Source organism: Gaeumannomyces tritici (genome assembly GCF_000145635.1).
Source record: "Gaeumannomyces tritici R3-111a-1 unplaced genomic scaffold supercont2.1, whole genome shotgun sequence".
Taxonomy (NCBI): domain Eukaryota; kingdom Fungi; phylum Ascomycota; class Sordariomycetes; order Magnaporthales; family Magnaporthaceae; genus Gaeumannomyces; species Gaeumannomyces tritici.
In genome coordinates this window covers 2976090-2994050 of record NW_008804545.1, presented here as the reverse complement: position 1 = coordinate 2994050, position 17961 = coordinate 2976090, and the positions used below count along the sequence as shown (strand labels likewise).

Genomic DNA, 17961 nt, shown 5'->3' with positions numbered 1-17961 from the left:
GGGGGGGGGAAGAGGGTGAAAGGAAATAGATAAAATGACAGTGAAGACAAGTAAGTGATCAAGAAGTGGAGATACCCAATGATGACGGGACAGCATCGGACGTGATCGAGAGGAAACAGCTTGCATACGGCAGCCACCCAAGGGACAAAAAGAGAAACGTTGGCAGGGCGCAACCGGGTATATGGAATGATGAGACAGCCCCAAAGAACAGCACCAAAGGCCGGCACCCAAGCGGAGGGGAGCCGAGAGAGACAGGAGGAAGACCAGACCATGTTGACTAGGCAGCCATCGGAACGTCAGCCTCGCCACCATTCGCTCCGCTGGGCAGGGCACCGTCCTTGGCCCATTTTTGGAAGTCCTCGTTGATCCCCTGCACCTCGTCCTGGCTCATGTCCTTCATCCAGGCATTGTTCATGATCATTTTTTCTCGGAACAGCTGTGCCCGCCGCTCCGCATCAAAGGCGGCCCTTTCCTGTCGTTTCGCCCGCTCGTCCTCGGCCGATGGCATCGTGTTGTAGACAAAGTACTCCGACGTGTTCTTCTCGTAGACGATTTTTGACGAGTTGAGACATATCCGGAGGGTGAGGCCTTCGTGGAACGCGATGGGCTTGGGCATCTGACCGTCGTCCGAGTCGGCGTCGTTGGACGGTAGGTTACGGGTCAGAAGAGACTTCTGGAGGCGGGACCGGGGTACTCCTTCGGTGGACTCGACGCGCATGTACGACGAGATGTAGTACTTCCAGCGCTCTGCGGGCTCCATTTCATCCACGTGGAACGTGGTGTCATCCTTTTGGAGCCACCGTACGCTGGCCTCGTTGCTTGTTGGTGCCTGTAGGATGGACGTGGAGTCGTGTTAGCGATGCGAAGACACGTCAAGTTTCTGGCAAGGGCGGACCTGTCACTTACCCAGGTAATCAGGAACATTTCTCCGTCCTTGATGCACTTCTCAGCAAACTTGCGGGCGCTGATCTCAGTCTGGTAGCTCGTCTCCTCCTGGCTTCGGGCGACTAGGAACTGGTGCACGAGGTCTGGTGTCTTCTCCTTGGAGTCCGAGTTGTTGCAGACAAGGGCCTGCCGACAAAGCGTCTTGAGTAGGTCCTGAATGGTGTAAAGCGTCCATCCGCTCTTGAGGTAGTAGTGACGCAAAACATCCTGGTACTTGCTCTCGTCAATCTCTCCCGTGATGTAGTCCTCGATGAGTTCCACGGTGCGTGGCCAGAAGGTATCGGAGTTATCCTCAAAGTAGTTCATCTCATCATGCACGAGACCGAGTTGCTGAGCTGGCTTGTCGGCCTTCTCCCGTCTGATCTCCTCGAGGACGCTGTTTTTGCTCTCCTTGACCTGCTTTAGCCGCTGGTACAGCGTCTGGAACACGCTGAAGAAGACAAAGATTGTCTGGTTGCAAAAGAAGTTGTACCAGGGCCGCGGGAAGAAGCAGTCTGCCTTCAGCTCGGCGTCCAGCCCGGGAACGGGATTTTTGCCCGAGACGACCACTGGTCCGGGCACCGTCGGGAGCCAGCGGTCATTGGCAATGTCCGCCCCTGCACCATCCTCTGGTGCATCGGCCGCATCCTCCTCGTTGGCCGAGCCCACATCGGGCGTCGTCTCCTTGCTAGCAGAGGCGGCGCTATCCTCGTTGTGGCTCCGGGTTTTGCTACCGTTTCGGCCTGGGTCTAGGAGACCGCGGAGTAGATCCGACTTCTTGCCGTTACGGCGACTGCGGCCGTTGGAAAGCTCCGCGGGCGCGCTGTCGTCGGCCTCCTCCTCGCCCGCGTCGCGATCAATGTCAATGAGGTGTTGGCGGACCTGATCGGGGTGGATCCCAAAGAACTGCGGGATGGAGGTCTCGAAAAATTCCAAGATGCGGTCCTTTTCCGATGCCCCGTGCTGCCCGCTGTTCATGGCATACAGCACCATAAACCGAATGAGGTCCAGGAGCACTCCCTGGTCTGCGAAGGACCAGAGATACTGATACCTGGGGGCTTTGCCTTTGTTGATCCGCAGGCGCTTCTGCTCTTCGTGCTTGGTCTTGATTAGATCAACGAGGTGCTTAGCCGAGAAGTTGCGCTTGTCGTTGGACTTGACTTGGATCCCCTGATGGTCGAGGCTCTTCAGATGCATCGTCTTGGTCTGGCTCTGCCACACCTTCTCCCACTCGCGCTGCAATAGGAAGTTGTCATGTTAGTCTGACACCAGTGCCATCCATTGTGGTCACCGGACTGATCGGGCTTGGCGCATACCTGGCTGAACCGCCACTCCTCATCCTTCTGTTTGAGACGAGCCATGACGATGGGAACAACGGTGAATGGGTGCTGGAACATGTCGTTAACAACCTCCGCACCCTTCTCCGATCCGTAGACCTTTTTAAGGACACGCTTGTAGATCGACGTGCTCTGGCCGCCTAGACCGGGGGGCATTCTGAAGTTTTGTCTCTCGGCTGGTGACAGGGTGAGCATCTGCTGCGCAATTGGCTCCAGGAGCTGGATGCACTTCTGGTTAGCCTCGATGAAGAAGTCGTAGTCGTGGCGCTCCTCCTCGATCCTGTGCAGCCCTTCCTCGAAGGCGTTCTTCCGATGCGCAACAAAGCCAGAGTCTTCCGACGCCCAAGTGGGATGCGAGGCCCATTCGTCGTTCAGGACCGAGTTGCAAAGCTCGTCGCGGCCACTGCAAGGCTTGAGGCGTTCCTAAGGGAGGAAAAGTTGGCGTTAGCAGGACTTTCAGCGCCCTCGGGGGCTATATCACTCACCCTCTTCGGTAGCAGGCGGTAGCTCGGCCCGTATCCACGGCAGTTGCTCAGCGAGACCCTCCCGCTGGGAGGTTCGGGCTTATTTTCCACCAGCTCGTCATCGCCAGTGTACCGCACAAAGTCCTTGAACCAGGTCATCAACTCGACGTTGCCTCCGATTATAAGCTGCGCCTTGTGAACCAGAACGTTCTTGTCGATGAGCCCTTGGGTGAATAGATTTATGAGTTTGAGAAACTCGTGCAGTGTCGTCCTGTTGCCAATGTGCTTCTTGATGCGGTCGAGATTGGCTAAGGCCTTGTCCTGGGTTACCGAGGAGGGCGGCTCGGGCGCGAGCGGCTCGGGAGCGATGGGAGTCAGCGAGGGCTCGATTGACGGGGCCTCCACGGCCGGCTTGTGCGACACCTTTGCCCGCTTGTTCATGGCGCCAACGGCCGACAGTGTTGCCGCAGCTGGCGAAGGCTGCGCCTGGGGTGTTGTGGCAGACACCTGCTGCTTCTCGGGCCGTGGGCGTTTCTTGTTCTCCTTGCTCGCACTGACGGGCACGGCGAAATTGCCCACAGGCGGCATTTTAGGGCCGTCCCTTGCCGAGTGGCTCGGTGGTGGGATTTGAGTGAGATGATTCAGCAGGGTGCCATCGTCGGCGTGGCGCTGCCCAGCGACGGTTCTCGCCTGGGCCGCGGACTCGGGTAGGAACTGTTTAAAGTCCTCCAGCAGGTCTGGGGCCGTGTGGAAGAGCGTCGTGACTTGGGCGTATACGTCTTGAATCGGCTTCTGTTCGCGCTGGTACGTCTGGAGGATTTCGAGGAATTGTTTATAGATCTCTGGCTTGTCCTGAAAACGGTTCTGTTGGTCAAATCTCAGTCAGCGGCGCGAGGATATGGCCGAGATGCACCAGTCTCGAGCGTGCCAGAGAACATACCTTGATTTTGTTGACATAGCTGATGGCATGGTTAAACTCGACCGGCCCTCGGGTCCCAGCTTGCTGACCGGCAGCGCCATTGAGCCCGGACTGTTGTGCGGCGGGGGTCGGGGTCTGAGCGTTCCTAGCCATCTGGGTAGGCACAGAGCTCGGCCCTGGCACAGCGGGAGCAGGTTGCTGGCCTTGGCTAACGACGCGCTGCTGGTGTGCTGGACTGTGACCATCAAACTGGCCGGCGGGCGCGGTTGACTGGCTGAAGGCTCCTGGTCCAGGCTGAGTTGGGGCACTGAACTGGGCTTCAGGACTTTCTATGCTGTGGTGCACCAGAGGTTGCCAATTCCCTGGGCGCTGAGCATGACCCACGTAGGCGCTGGCCGGACCATGTGGACCTGTTGTGCCGTCCACTTGCGGTTGCTGCGGCGGCTGCTGTTGCTGATGCTGCTGTGTAGCCTTTCCCGTGCCAATCGAGTGGATGGTGGAACCCGAGGGAGTCGTGACGCGGATACTGTTCGGATTGTTTTCCAGGCCACACTCTATCCTGTAGCCGGGCGGGAGAAATGTGTTGAACCCTTGGATGAGGTTTGGGTGACCGGCAAAGAGCTCGGACACTCGACTAATGACGCCTGGGGTATCGATTCTTTCATTCAGGTCAGCCGAGGCAAACATATAATGGTAGACTAGCGGGTACAGCGTGAAGCCACTTACGACTGGCACTTGAAGTCTTTCATAATGTCCAAGAACATGTTGTAAACGTCGAGCTTTTCGTGAAACTGGACTTTTACCTGATCGAGGTAGCTAAGGGCGTCGTTGAGAATGGGCTGCTGGCCCTGGGCAATGCCACCCGATGTGGACGAGTTGGCATGAGCGGCCTGAGAAAATTGTGCTTGGCCAGGGGCCCGGGAGTTCTCGGGCTGCAGTGGACCGCCAAAGACGCCGCCACCAGGGCTGCCCGCGGCCACGCCAGGGCCGCCAGAAGGGGCCTGTGCCGGAGGGATGGGCGCAAACATCTGATGCTGCTGGCCCGCGGGGTTGCTTCCCGAGTGCTGTGGGACCTGGCGACCTGCCTCGCCGTGTAAAGGGCCTGCAAAGCCAGACCCCTGGGCTCCGGAGGGCGGACCCAGCCCGATATTGGACGAAGGCGCCCCGTTATGAGCGCCTAGGATACCGCCAGGGCTGTGGATAACACCCGAAATGCGAGACGCGACGGGCTGGTGTATGGGCAGAGAGCCTGCAGAACTGTGGTGAGGGGGTCCGGGTTGGTATGATTCTCTGTCGCGCTGTTGGCGATCTGAGAGCTCGCGATCGCGTTCGTGGTGAGGCGCATCGTCTTGGTGGAGGGGGCGAAGACGCTGTTCCTCGGCGTCACGGTCGCGATGGTCGCGATCACGCTCACGGTCGAAGCCGCTGCCGTGGGGCGGTTGGGGGTTCATCTGCCACCGATGACGTGCCGCACAGCGGCAAGGGGACGCGACGAGCTTCTGAAGAGCGCGGTGGGCTTATTTGCTAAGAGGGCAATCGGAGTTATTACACGTCTTAAGTTTGGTTTCCCAGGCAAGCCCATTGTGGGGATGAGCGTGGTCCGCGTAGGAGAGCAGGGCAGGTCATGCCGGGTGGTGGGTAGCGACGTGAGGAATAGAGCTCCGACGTACCCTTTGTCTGGCGAAGAAATCGGGGTGAGGCGGCCAAAGAGTGTCGGGGGCGCAAACGTGCGACTGGGGCCAGGAGAGGCCGACAGACAAGACACGACAGTCGAGGGGCGGCTATGGGAGAATGTGGCAGCGGCAGTTGGAGCGGTGGGACAAGCTCTCCGTAACTGCTCCAGCCGGCACCATTATCGTTCTTTTTTTCGGTCGCCGCAGCAGGATGCTGGTTTGGTGAGGGATGGAGCATGGAGCAGGGCTGAGGAGTTGCTCAGCTTTCTCCTTCAGCACGCCGGCCGACACCAAAACGCGGCCGCCCCCGGCCTATTGCACGTGCCGATAAGCGATAACAGCGCGTAAATCTCAAATCAGCGGGTCTGTGGCCCATCCACCCCTTGAACGGGCATGCAAGGGCAGCTGGTCTCGTCATCAAGAGTTTGCTCCGATGTGCCAAGGCACCTTGTGTGGTTCATGCTGTGTAAACACCAGTCATCACCAGCCCAGCCGCCTCTGAATTCACCTTGGCTGGTTTTCACTTTTCCTGGATCAACCCGCCCCTGCAATATCCTCTGTCCGTATCGCTGCAATTGTGTCCTGCAGGCTCAATTTCCCAGCTTGCAATGCTTTTGGAGGTGGGGGCAGGGGTGGAAGCCTTCTCGAAAGCCACGTTTTATGGAGCTGATTATAATCGATTCTACCCCTGGCCGCGTGTTGATCCATCCACGACGCGCTCGGCCCGCTTCGAAGGATCACCAAGTCCTAATAAATATCATGCACCAACCGCCATAGCTCCAAGGCAAGAGACGACCTCGACAGCTAGCACCTAGACGTTGGCATACACTTTCCCGGCCTGCGCTATTCCCTCTTGTTGCCGTTTTCTGATACTTAGCCGGCAAGTCCCAATAATGTTCCGCTCGAGTCTCTCCTTTCAGGGGCTCCTTGCCCTGTGCTTGTGCCATGGCGTGGCGGCCGCAGACGACCTCTGGGTTAGTGTCGACGATTCGGGCGTCCCAAAGACGATGACCCCCGTCATGAGCACCGTCAGCGGAACGCCGACGGCAGTGTCTGACGCTGCCCCGTTCGAAATCACGGCGACAGTACGGAGAACAATAATCCACGGGTAGTAAGTTATACCACATGTCTGCATATAGTGACCTCACCAACATCGCAAGCCTCGGAGAGCTAACCGAATTTTGTCCCCTCTCCCTTTAGTGTCACGACGAGCACTGGTCGGTCCTTGCCCACCGCAGACGCCAACTCGAAGGCGGGTGCGTTCCCGATTTGTCACAATAAGGCTGGGTCGGGCGCGCCATTTTGCTTCCCTTCCCCAGGTAGCCAAGTGCACCCAGAGACCACATACTACAGTAGGTTTCGGCTCCATATTTGAGATCAAGGTCGGGCTTCGGGCTTCGGGCGGTGCAATGCGTTGCTTGGTCGAGCTTGATCCTGATATCTTCTGTTTGTTGGCAGTTACCTGGGACCCGGCATTCTTCCCTAGCAGCAACACGACCATAGTGGTCTTCGGCAGCCGCCGAAATGCGACAACGGGTGCTTTATCCAAAGAGGATGCGTTTGCTTCCTCTCCACTCCCAGTCAACAAGGCATTTTACGCTTGGCCGGTCGACCGCGAGATCATGCAGCATACGGCCGGCGTCAACATCAGCATTGGCTTTCGGACCCTGCCAATGACCAACTCCAGCCATGCACCGGTCAGGGGCCCAGACGTCTTTGTCACGAAACTTCAGCCGTTCAGGCAGCCGCCGTCGACAGCCCCATCCGGCGCTGAATTGTACATTGGACTGCCTATCATATTCGGCTTTATCACGTTGATGCTGGTCGGCACCCTCGTGTGGGGCAAGAAGTACAGAAACATTGGGGTGGGCAATATCATGAGCCGCGCGCGCCGTGGAGGGTACCAAAAGCTTGGCTCTAGCCGGAGCAAGCGAGGCCGAGCCGACCCTAAAGAGAGCATCGGTCTGATGAACTTTGATGCCGAGGCCAACTACGCAGACCAGGGGCGGTCCAGCATCGACTCTGACTATAGCACGGGCTCGGATGCACGCCCGGCCCGCCATCGCCGCATGTCCTAGGCGGGACACCATGATTAGCACCAGATGCCAATTCACCCACTTCAACGCCTCAAAGTCGCGCTATGCTGTTGATGCTCGGTCTCTTGTTCTCTTTATTCCGATCATTTCCCTCTGTTGCGCGATTTTCACGGCCACATGTATGTGGTCAAGTCGCCTGGTGCTAATATACACAGGTACAAATAAACCTCTATAGATTTACAAGGTCGTCATTACACTAGCGTTTTTAAACCAGCTTAGGAGTGGGTTTTCTCCGCTCCGAGTCTGCGTCTCCTCAACATAGGCCCAGCGGCGCATAAAATCCTCATGGGAAGACACTCTAGTTAGTCTTCCGGTAATTGCTTGGTACATTGCTTCCATCACTCCGAAATCGGTCGGGAACATAATGTCGAAGTATCCCTGATGGACCTGTGAGGGGCGTTTTCTTTGATTAGCCCTGAGGAGGATGAGAAACCAAGTTGGAGGGGACATAGGAGCGTACCAGGGGGGTTGACACAGGCACTGGTCGGCGCTGGTATCGCGTCTGCACAATGGGAGCGTTCAGGCCAGGGGTTGTGTCAGGCAAGGAGTGGAAGTCACTTGTAACCAGGCGATGGGCGGGAAAGTGGCGGTCCAGGACGTCAAAAAACTGCATCAGCCGAGTGGGGATGTACTCTGGAGAGCTGAGATTGGCGGTGAAGGGCAGGTTAGCCCGCAGAGAGCGCAACATCCGATTGGTCGGATAGGGAGTGGGATGACGACCTGCAGTGGCGGCGTGGCGGACGCGGAAGAATCTAGCGGCGAGGGGATCAAGATGGGGAACATAAAACTCGTAAAAGTCCCCTAGGCCATCGATCAGGACAGTGCCCTGCATGGGCTGCTCGGTGGCAAGGTCGTAGCGGATGCAGTCGTGAGCGAAGTTGTCAAACACTTCGAAAGCGAGGAAGAAGCAGGGGTCGGGCTCGGGCTGGTTCCAGTCGAAAATGGACGCATTGATGATTTCGACCTTGTCGGCGTGGCCGCGCGAGTTGGTGGAGCGCAGGAGCTGGCGAGACTGAAGGTCTGCCAGACTAGAAGAGATCTCGATGATACGATACTTTGTGCGGTCGTAGACAGACGGTTCCGTATCCCGAATGAAGTCAAGTATGTTGAGCATCAGGGTGCCCCGGCCGGCGCCAATCTCGTATATGACGAGGTCATGGTAGGGATATGATGACAGGATGTAGTTGGCCATGAGGTAGCGCGCAATGGCCTCGCCATAGTAGGGGCGGAAGAGCTCGGTCGGGGTGTACCACAGCTGGCGCGTGTCCGAGGGCTTTTCGGCATCAAGCCCGTCCTCAAAGTCGGTATAGCGCTGTCCCAGCAGCTTATGGAAGGCGTTCTCATCGCGCAGCCGCGTAAAGTCGAAGGGCTCCCCGGGACTGAAGATCACGACTTGCTTGGAGAAGTAGCCGTAGTTGGGGTTGTACAGGCTGTCCTCGATGAAGTCCCGCGTGAGCATCTTGACCCGCCGCGGGCGCTCCCTGCGCCCCCGAAGCTCGGCAGCCGTGACGGTCGGGTAGCTGTCGAACTCGCCAGAACGGTCTGCCGTGAAGATATCGGTGCGCTGCTGCCAGTTGGCATCGGTCTGGGCCGTCGACTTGGGCCCGCGGTGGCTTGCGTAGCCCCTCGTTCCTTTCTGCGGCCCGGATGGCGCGGCGGGCCCGCCATGGCGATGGTGCCTCGAGTGGGCGGTCCGCGGCCGGCGCCCGCTCCCGGAAGCCGGCGCAGTCGATGTCGCAAAGGGCCGCGCCGCTGCCGCCAGCCTGTGCTGCCTGGCGCATGCGGGGTGGCGGAACAGCTGCTTGAACAGCTGGGCTAGAATCGCCGAGTCCATTCCGGCAATGTGCGGGCGCGTAAGCCGCGTAGCAGGATACCGAGCAGGTACCTACAGGGTAAATCAAGAGCCCTGAGCCTGTCTTTTCCGCCCAAGGAGCGAGGAGGAGAGCTCTTCTGGAAGCCGAGGCGCAGCTCAATGATAGGATATGTGGGCGGATCCCGAGGGGGCGACCAGGGAGGATCACCGGCTAGTATAGGTACTTTCCTCGTCCGAGGCTGGCTATCTCGCCGCGACAGCCAAGGTACCTCAGGTCAGGTCGAGAGCTCGCAGCCAGAGCTGATCGGCGGTGCGGGACAGGCACGCATCAAGCTTGCTGGAGCAGATTGAATTTCGGTGGCTTGGCCCAAGCTCCCTCCACATTCAAGCCCATTCAAGACGGGAAAAAAATCCCAGCAAAAGACCAGACGGATCATGGATCCACCCCCTCCTTTGATACCCTAGGCTTTTGTTGTGTCCGATTCGCCCTATTGATTAACACAGAACTCGTCCATGGTTACATCCAACTTCCCGTCCTTGATGAGCCTGACCTTTTACATCACATATCCGCAGGCTCTAAATAGTATATCTACTCATGGGTCCCATTATCTAAGGGCCTAGGTGAAGGAACGGAAAGGGAAGGGAAGGGAAGGACCTGAAACAGCGGCATCTAACAAAATGTCTCTATTGGACCATCCCAAAGCCTATGGCACTGCGGCAGTGGCGGCTGCCTTCATGGCCGGCGTGGTGGTCACGCTGGGCTTCAAAGACCTCTACCCAGACCTGGAGAGGCGGTACAGGGGCGGAAGCAAGTCCAGGGCCGACGACCCGCGCCGGCGAAGCCTATTCGGCCAGCTGGGGCTCGGCCCCATGCGGCTGCAGGACCGCGACGCGCCCGGCGGCCCCGCCGTCGCAGGCTCAGGGGCGCTGGGCACTGACGTCAGAGACGGCATCGAGCAGTGCATTGGGGGCACGCCCCTGGTCAAGCTCCGCAGCCTGTCCGAGGCCACGGGGTGCACCATCCTGGCCAAGGCCGAGTTCCTCAACGGCGCCGGCGGCAGCCCAAAGGACCGCGTGGCCCTGAGCATGATCCTCGACGCCGAGGAGCGTGGCCTGCTCGTCCCGGGCCGCGGCGACACCATATACGAGGGGACCGTCGGCAGCACCGGCATCTCCCTCGCCATCCTGGCCCGCGCCAGGGGCTACCGCGCCCACATATGCATGCCCGACGACCAGAGCCACGAGAAGTCGGACCTGCTGCTGCACCTCGGTGCGACGGTCGAGCGCGTCCCCGTCGCCCCCATCGCCGATAAGCGCCATTTTGTGAACCTGGCCAAAGCGCGCGCTGAGAGCCATACCGCCGCGGCCGCGCCCGGCGGCAGCGTCGGCTTCTACGCCGGCCAGTTCGAGTCGCCGGCCAACTACAGGGCCCACATGGCCACGACCGGGCCCGAGATCGTCCAACAGACGGGCGGTCGGATCGACGCCTTCGTCGCCGGCGCCGGGACCGGCGGCACCATATCGGGCGTGGCGCTGCACCTCAAGGAGGAGGCCGGGCTCTCCGCCACCCACATCGTGCTGGCGGACCCGCAGGGCAGCGGCCTGTACAACAAGGTCAAGCACGGCGTCATGTACTCGTCCTCGGAGCGCGAGGGGACGCGCCGGCGGCAGCAGGTCGACACCATCGTCGAGGGCGTCGGGCTCAAGTGGCTCACGTCAAACTTCGAGGCCGGCCGCGAGCTGATCGACGACGCCGTGCGCGTGACCGACGAGCAGGCCTGCGTCATGGCCCGCTGGCTGGTGGAGCACGACGGCATCTTCGTCGGCAGCAGTAGCGCCGTCAACTGCGTGGCGGCCGTCATGACCGCCCGCAAGCTCCCTCGCGGAAGTCAGGTTGTGACGGTCCTGTGCGACTCGGGCTCCCGCCATCTTAGTCGCTTCTATAAGCAAATCACGTCCGTGGGGCTTGAAGAGCCGCACCGCCTCGATAGGACCGCTGACCTCTTTGCCCTTTTGGAGAAGCCGCGCGCGGTAGGGTCATCAAGTGGACAATCTGAGAACGGGGCAGCCCCATGAGCGACGATCCAACAGGATAGTCTCTGGTTACCGCCTAGCTTCCCTGTGACATGCTGAGAGTCTAGGCGACGGGCTTGTATCCCATTGCCAATTCTCGCTCGGTGCACAAGACCAGTCCGGTCCATCCATCGCGGCCATTACATGGCCAGTATCCTGCCTAAAAAGTGCCTCTGGCGCTGCAAGGTCAGAGCATTTTGCCTTGCTATTCATGCGAGAAAGCGGGCCTGGAAAATGCACAAGTCAGATCCAGTGCCAGAGATCGCGCGGCCAGGGATAATCAAAATAAAGATAAAGAATAAACACCTTGCCAATCCGCTCAACTCCAGCCCGGTCCCAGTTGGCCTACCCGTTGCGGTGACTCAACGGCGATAGAAAATAGAAAGTGAAACGTCTGGATATGAGAAAGAAAGGGTGGAAAGAGGGAAAGGGAGGATACGAAATTCCAAAATTCAGATATAGGTACGGAAATGATGCTTGCCACGCTCTAGCTAGCATCTGCCCTAACACACGCGGTGAAGGCTACATTAACTAACGTCCTTTTCCGTGATCATTAGCGCCATGGATGTTGCCTGGAACCCGGGATTTGACGGAGGTAGACGGGAAGACATGCCGGGACATGGTGATGCCAAAACACCAAGGTCCAGGGGTTACGAGAACTGAGAAAAGTTAGTGTTAGGAATGAACCACGAAGTTAGATGAGGATAGGGAGAGGAATTTGTACATACCTTCCACCGGTTGCCGCAGACGGTGCATTCACAAAAGGTGGTCATCGGCTCATCCGCACTGCGCGTCTGGGCCTGCGTGTAGCTGACCTTCTTCTGCTTGCACTTGCCGCACTCGAGGGCGTCGCTGATGGAGCGCTCAACCATGGGGACCTGGGCCTTCTTCATGTTCTCCTTCTCCAGCGCCTCCTCCTTCTTCTTGAGATGGTCCGACTTGAGCTCGTCGGACGTCATCTTGACAAACTTGGCGGTGGCGATGTCGCCAGCAAAGACGCGCTTGGCCAGCTCCCGGTTTGCTTTAAGATTTGAAAATAGCGACCGCATCTGGGTGCGGTAGTCGGCAGTCTCGCCATTGTACTCCTTGAAGGCCGCGCTCTCCACCTCGATGGCCTTGACCAGGATGTCGTCGATGGGGGCGTACGACATGTAGGCCAGGCCGTTGTAGAGCAGGCCGATGATGTTGTCACGCGTCGCGCTGCCTGTCCTTTTCTTGTCGACGCCGTCCGTGTCCCATTTCCGCTTCGATGCGTCGCCGGTCCAGGGCTTGCTGCTCTTCATTGTGGGCGGCGGCGCGGGGGCTGTTGCCGTGGTCGGCGAGGCGGCGGGCGACGAGCCCTGGCCGCGGCCCGCCTTCTTCGCCTTCTCGGCCTCGACGTTCTTCTTCCATTTGTTCACCACCTCGGCCGCCACGCGTCCGATACTCTTGTCGGCGTTGGACCGTAGCTTGCCGACTACGACACCGGCTTTAGTTGCCTGGGCAGCACAGTCAGTCGCTGTCGCGCGATCCTAGCGCGCAAAGGGAGGGGTGGGTGTCGTCATCGTCATACCCTGAGGCTGTCCTCAGAAGGCGACGCCTTCTTCAAGTTCTCGAGCATCCGGATCACCACCTCCGGAGGCTCGTTGGGGATTGCCTTGACGAGCTCCTTGATGCTCCTCAGCAACTCCTTGTCATCCATGATGTCCGGGGGCTTAGGCCACGGAAGGGATCAGAGAACGGGGTCGGTCGGCACGAATATCGACGGTCGTCAGGCCCCTAGGGATAGCTGTGGTGGTCGCTTTAGACGGGGCTCGTCGTCGGTCGGTATGGATATGCACCGTCGTGGCTTGGACAAAGAGGCGGCGCAAGTCGTCGCGGGAGTTTAGCGCGAGCGTCGGTCTTTGTTCGCGTGCGGCCAAGCAAGTCGAATGACGGAGGGAGGCTTTGGAGCAAAGGGATCGCCTAGGTTAGATATATATAATTTGAGGTGGTAGGGGGATTAGGCATGGATATCAGGTGGCACCGTACCTAGAGCTAGCTTTGTACCAGACTGGTACTTCCAGATGCGTAGTGATCTCCGGGCAGCCAGCGTGCGCAAAAGGTACCTGATGGATCTTGGGCGACACTGACGGCATCGAAGAAGCAATCGGCGAGGCTGCGGCCTGCGCAGCCAACGGTTAGAACAATTTGGGTGGAGACGCGGTGGGTCCAGTGCACGGACGCGTGGTGTCGTTGTCGACATCAAACCCGACGAAATGGACCTCCCGTAGACGTGTATAGGTGGCACCTCAATTCTTAGTACCTTGACTTTTTTTTGTTTCTTCTTCTGGATCAGTCCTGTCCGATGTGATAGGCGGAAGCTGGCAGCTTTGTGCTGTCGTGGAGGGGCTCATTTGATATCTCGGGCGCCCAAAGACGACTCGCCATATAGGGATTCATCCGTGAAAGGCTTGGGTTGCCCACGGAATATTAGTATTGAACATGTTTTTTTTAACTTTATCGGGTGCCTTCGTTGTGTAGATTGACACTATTCAACCCGGCGGTAAAGCTGGCTCCGGTCTGTCCCTGTGCATGTGAAGACATTGGCGCAAGCCTTGCATCTTACAAACGTTGAAAGATGTATGTTATACGCTGAGATAGTAGTACACCGGGGAGAGGAGAGAGTGGGCCGGTGAGCTCAGGGGCTCTTGCCCTATGGCTTCCTGATGAGGAGATGGTATGTCTCCAGTTGGCTTTCTGTCAACGGGCTGGGGCTCCCAGAAAATGGCTCCTCGCCCTTCATCGTTTTGGGGAACGCGATCACGTCTCGAACCGAGGTTGTGCCACTCAGGACCGCCGCGAGACGGTCGAAACCCAAGGCGAACCCAGCATGTGGCGGGCAGCCCGCAGTAAGAGCCTCCAGTAGGTGCGTGAACTGGCGCACCCCCTGGTCCGTCATTTTGAGGATGTTCCGGAACACAAACTCCTGCACGTGCGCTACGTGGATACGACGGCTGCCGCCTCCGAGCTCCGTGCCGTTGACCACGAGATCGTAGTGGTCCGCCTTGGCCCGAAGGGGGTCTGTCGCGAGCAGCTCGAAGTCCTCCGACGTAAGAGGGGCGGTGAACGGATGGTGCGTCGCGGAAAACCCGGCCGACCCGCCCTGGCCCGGGTCGACGTTGTTATTGGGCGTAAACATAGGGAACCCTGTAACCCACAGAAACTCGAACTTCTCGCTGCGTGGAAGGAGTCCTGCTGCCACGGCTTCGTTGTACAGCATGGCCCTAATAGCACCAAGCGCGGTGCCGCTGCCTTCAAATGGCCGGTTGGGCCGCGCCTGTATGAGGAGGAACTCACCCTCCTCCATTCCGTCGGTGAGATCAGCTCCCGCCTCGAATCCGAGAGAAGAGAAGCCTTGGAGTGGCTGGCTGGGGTCGCAGATGAGAACTACGGGCTCTCCGTCGGGGTTCCGTTTGAGAACTCCCGGGAGACTCTCGAGGAACTTGATCACGAAATTGCGGGTCTCCTTGGGGCCAGCAGCCGGGAAATTACAACGCCAGCAGTCGACAACTGGGTTATCGAGTGACGAGATCTTGCTGGTAAAATCACGCGCAAGGAGATTCTCGACCCGTTGAATCTAATTGCCCGTCAGCTCCTGCGTGACTTGCGGTGAGTGCTACCACGAAGGGGCCAGCAGAAGGGAAGGAGAGTGAGTACCTGTCCAGGGATCCGTATATCCGGTTTGTCCGAGCCGTGCAATGACATAGCCTGCTGGTAAGATATGCGAGGGAACGGGCCATTGACGAGAGCCGGGTACTCTTGCTCCGATTTAGTGGTGCCTCTCTGAATCTTTGATGCCGAGACAAAGCCAACGTTAGTTACGCACTCTCATATAGCATCTAGACATTTCAGAGTCTAGTATGTATGTTGGATACTCACCCCCTGCCGACCGCGCCGAACTGGATACCATTCCTTTCCGGGCGAGCCTGCCGTTTGAACAAAACCTGAGGCCACATCATTGTATAGTCGGGTTATGAGGCGTTCGACCGTCGCCATCACATCCTCGCCTGTTGCGAATGCCATTTCAAGATCGAGCTGTGTGAACGAGCCGCAAGTTGGGTGTTAACAGATGCCGGCGCCGTCAGAGCAAACCTATCCACAATATACAGATATGCTGTTTAGGACGCACCTGTGTGAACTCGGGCTGCCTGTCGGCACGAAGATCCTCGTCTCGAAAGCAGCGGGCAAACTGAAAGTAGCCTCCGAAGCCCGCGGCCATTAGCGCTTGCTTGTATTGTTGTGGGCTTTGTGGGAGGGCGTAGGCGAGGCCAGATCGTCTGGTTGGGACCAAGAATTCGCGAGCACCCTCAGGGGTCGACTTGAACAGGAGAGGAGTCTCAGTCTCGCATAAGCTTTCGTCGCGGAGGCAGTCTGTTGCGACAAACTTGAGGTGCTCCCGGAACCGTATCCTCTCACGAAGGGCATCCGAGAAGCGTAGCTGGAGATGACGGGCTGTTTGCGGGAACTGGACACCTTCGGACACGATGACATGCTTGGGCCAGGGGTTGAGGACCTGGATAGACACTAGCTCAAGACTGATCTCGTCGATACCAGATGGGTACTTTGAATCCCAGGATCGCGTCGGCTTGTCTTGATGTTGGTGCAGGCCAGTCACTCGGGCAGTAACTGAGACAGGGCTCCAGGCAGGCGCTGAGCGGAGGTCCTTGTGAGCTTGGTGAGCCGGGGTGTCTCTCTCAAGATACCCCGAGGATAGCTGCAGCCTGGGCCCGTTATCGACTGCGATATCCACAAAACTGAGCTTTTGTGAACGATCTCGCCGTTTACCCAGGAACCCGTGGACGGTGACTATTTGATCAACATTGAAGTCGCTGGCGGGGGAGGCCGGCTGAAAACTGACTAGAGCATATCTCGTTCAGTTGGCGATCAAACTACGGGATGGGAAACGGGTGGGGGTGCGTGTCGACGCACAGAACTTCTTATACTCCTCCCAGCTTTCAGAAAACTCAGCCGTGGTTGGCGCCGTAGACTGGGAGAAAAGGGGCCTGCGTCCGAAAGAGCCGAACAAAGGAGTAGCAGTGAGAGGCCGGGTCCAGAAGGAAAGGGCAGTATTTGCTGCACACAAGTTTGCGCGAACTGCGCGTCTTGCCACGGCGAGGCCTAAGGCCGTCATGGCTGGTTTGACCTGGCCTGGCCAAACAGCTTCAGGAGGGAAGTAGGCAGACACCGATACAGCCCTTCTAGTCGTAGACCAAGGGGAAGAATGGCGCCAGCGAGTCCATGCAACGTTCTTGCGTCTGCGAACGGCACGTGGGACAAGGAACAGAGAGCCTAGGTAGCCGGGCTGCCAATAGGCACTTAGGTCGACAGGTACTGCCTGCGGGAGAAGGTCAGCACAACTAGATAGTTCACAGGATGTGAACATGCTACTTCGCAGAATATCTGGTACCCAATCCCTGTATTTCCTCCTTCAGTATTCAAAGGGGGACGGGGACAGGTTTCGTTGGCAGCAGTTGGCTTCGTTTGGACAGAAGAGGGAAAGCAAGAAGACAATTTGTAGGACCTCAATATGTACCTGTCTTGCTCGAACAGCCAGGGCAGCCGCTAGCCGTTCTTATTACATAGAACCGTTCCGGTTGTAGTGGATGTCCCTCTATCAAAGATTTGAACATCTATGGTGGAGTGAGAAGTATTGACTGACCGAGTCTCAGGGGTCATCCATCCTCGATAAAAGTCATCCAGTGCAGCCCAGGAAGGCGCCACCAAACACTGGAGACCCGCTAGAGACCCACTGAAAGCGGTGAAGTGCTCTGTGGTGGAACATTACGGCAGAAAAAAAACCCCAGCACAAAAGCACCGCCAATCGCGTTTGGGGCTTCATCCATTTGAATCTTTCTTCTTCATCCTTCCAATTCAAAACAATGTACGTATGCGCAGGGCCTGCACCGGCTTCCCTAAATCCAAACCTGCGCAATGTGCTATCAGGCCGCTAACAAGTGTCGAACAGATGATGAAAGCCAGCGTGGTTATATGATGTCCCCGTCTTCCCAAGCCGTCCAAGCTCTCCCCTCGTGGGCTCAAGTGGCTGGATGGTAACGGAAGTTCGGGGCTATGAAATAAGCGTTCGACACACTCGACCTTGTTTACATCGGACGCAATGAAGGCAACTCTGATTAACCTGAATTTCATGGAAGCCTCTCCCTTTTTCTCATCCTCTCTGCCTCTCTGCCTTGCGGCCTTGGGTTGGTTTCCTGCCTCTGGCTTTTCTTCTGATCGTCCCCGGCCCATGTTCCCCTGCAGCTCTAGTTCCGTATCAGGCCAGTACGCGACATGGCCCTTTTAGTCGAAGAACTTGGCTGCTCGCATATTTTGCGGCTTTGTATGCAGGTTCGGTTATTTCGACTCTTGAAGCATGGCTCGCATGGCTCACATGGCACACGACTGTACAAGGTACGGGATGGAGGCGCTTGGTGGAGAGGCACGTGCTGTGGTGTGCGAGGTGGTTGCATGTGCATGGCTTCTGGTGTGGTGGCCAGCCAGCAGCGCGAGGAGGTAAGGAGGTAGGTATCGATACACAGTTAAACCAGAAACACCAAATGTCAAGAAGGTACCTCTCGGCACCGATAATTCCAGAGGCTAGCATTCGCGTCCAGCATCTTCTAGTCAAACTCTGCGAACGACGG

General features: G+C 58.0%; 6 protein-coding genes across 6 annotated transcripts; 2 read left to right on the top strand and 4 right to left on the bottom strand.

Annotated features, from left to right (window-relative positions):
* Window positions 1–5553, bottom strand: GGTG_00962 (hypothetical protein). Its single transcript, XM_009218717.1, has 7 exons — window positions 5315–5553; window positions 4371–5168; window positions 3666–4302; window positions 2747–3589; window positions 2241–2684; window positions 907–2160; window positions 1–829 (listed from the first exon to the last, which is right to left on the bottom strand). Exons 2-7 carry the CDS (start codon window positions 5093–5095, stop codon window positions 278–280), a joined length of 4455 nt encoding a protein of 1484 aa, XP_009216981.1. The 5' UTR covers window positions 5096–5168; window positions 5315–5553; the 3' UTR covers window positions 1–277.
* A 171-nt stretch (window positions 5554–5724) lies between these two features.
* On the top strand, window positions 5725–8048 carry GGTG_00961 (hypothetical protein). The gene is made up of 3 exons (XM_009218716.1): window positions 5725–6428; window positions 6518–6669; window positions 6776–8048. Exons 1-3 carry the CDS (start codon window positions 6211–6213, stop codon window positions 7393–7395), a joined length of 990 nt encoding a protein of 329 aa, XP_009216980.1. The 5' UTR covers window positions 5725–6210; the 3' UTR covers window positions 7396–8048.
* GGTG_00960 (hypothetical protein) lies at window positions 7422–9576 on the bottom strand. Its single transcript, XM_009218715.1, has 2 exons — window positions 7874–9576; window positions 7422–7800 (listed from the first exon to the last, which is right to left on the bottom strand). The coding sequence occupies exons 1-2, from the start codon at window positions 9245–9247 to the stop codon at window positions 7591–7593; spliced, it is 1584 nt and encodes a 527-aa protein (XP_009216979.1). The 5' UTR covers window positions 9248–9576; the 3' UTR covers window positions 7422–7590.
* Window positions 9577–9585: 9 nt separating this feature from the next.
* GGTG_00958 (transcription elongation factor S-II) lies at window positions 9586–13405 on the bottom strand. The gene is made up of 4 exons (XM_009218713.1): window positions 13310–13405; window positions 12852–13223; window positions 12028–12777; window positions 9586–11958 (listed from the first exon to the last, which is right to left on the bottom strand). The coding sequence occupies exons 2-4, from the start codon at window positions 12978–12980 to the stop codon at window positions 11950–11952; spliced, it is 888 nt and encodes a 295-aa protein (XP_009216977.1). The 5' UTR covers window positions 12981–13223; window positions 13310–13405; the 3' UTR covers window positions 9586–11949.
* Window positions 9654–11813, top strand: GGTG_00959 (cysteine synthase 2). The gene has a single exon (XM_009218714.1). The coding sequence runs from the start codon at window positions 9905–9907 to the stop codon at window positions 11300–11302; it is 1398 nt and encodes a 465-aa protein (XP_009216978.1). The 5' UTR covers window positions 9654–9904; the 3' UTR covers window positions 11303–11813.
* Window positions 13406–13500: 95 nt separating the features above from the next.
* Window positions 13501–16967, bottom strand: GGTG_00957 (aspartyl-tRNA synthetase). Its single transcript, XM_009218712.1, has 6 exons — window positions 16854–16967; window positions 16250–16655; window positions 15450–16177; window positions 15200–15355; window positions 14978–15109; window positions 13501–14897 (listed from the first exon to the last, which is right to left on the bottom strand). The coding sequence occupies exons 2-6, from the start codon at window positions 16449–16451 to the stop codon at window positions 13974–13976; spliced, it is 2142 nt and encodes a 713-aa protein (XP_009216976.1). The 5' UTR covers window positions 16452–16655; window positions 16854–16967; the 3' UTR covers window positions 13501–13973.
* Between the last annotated feature and the right edge of the window lie 994 nt (window positions 16968–17961).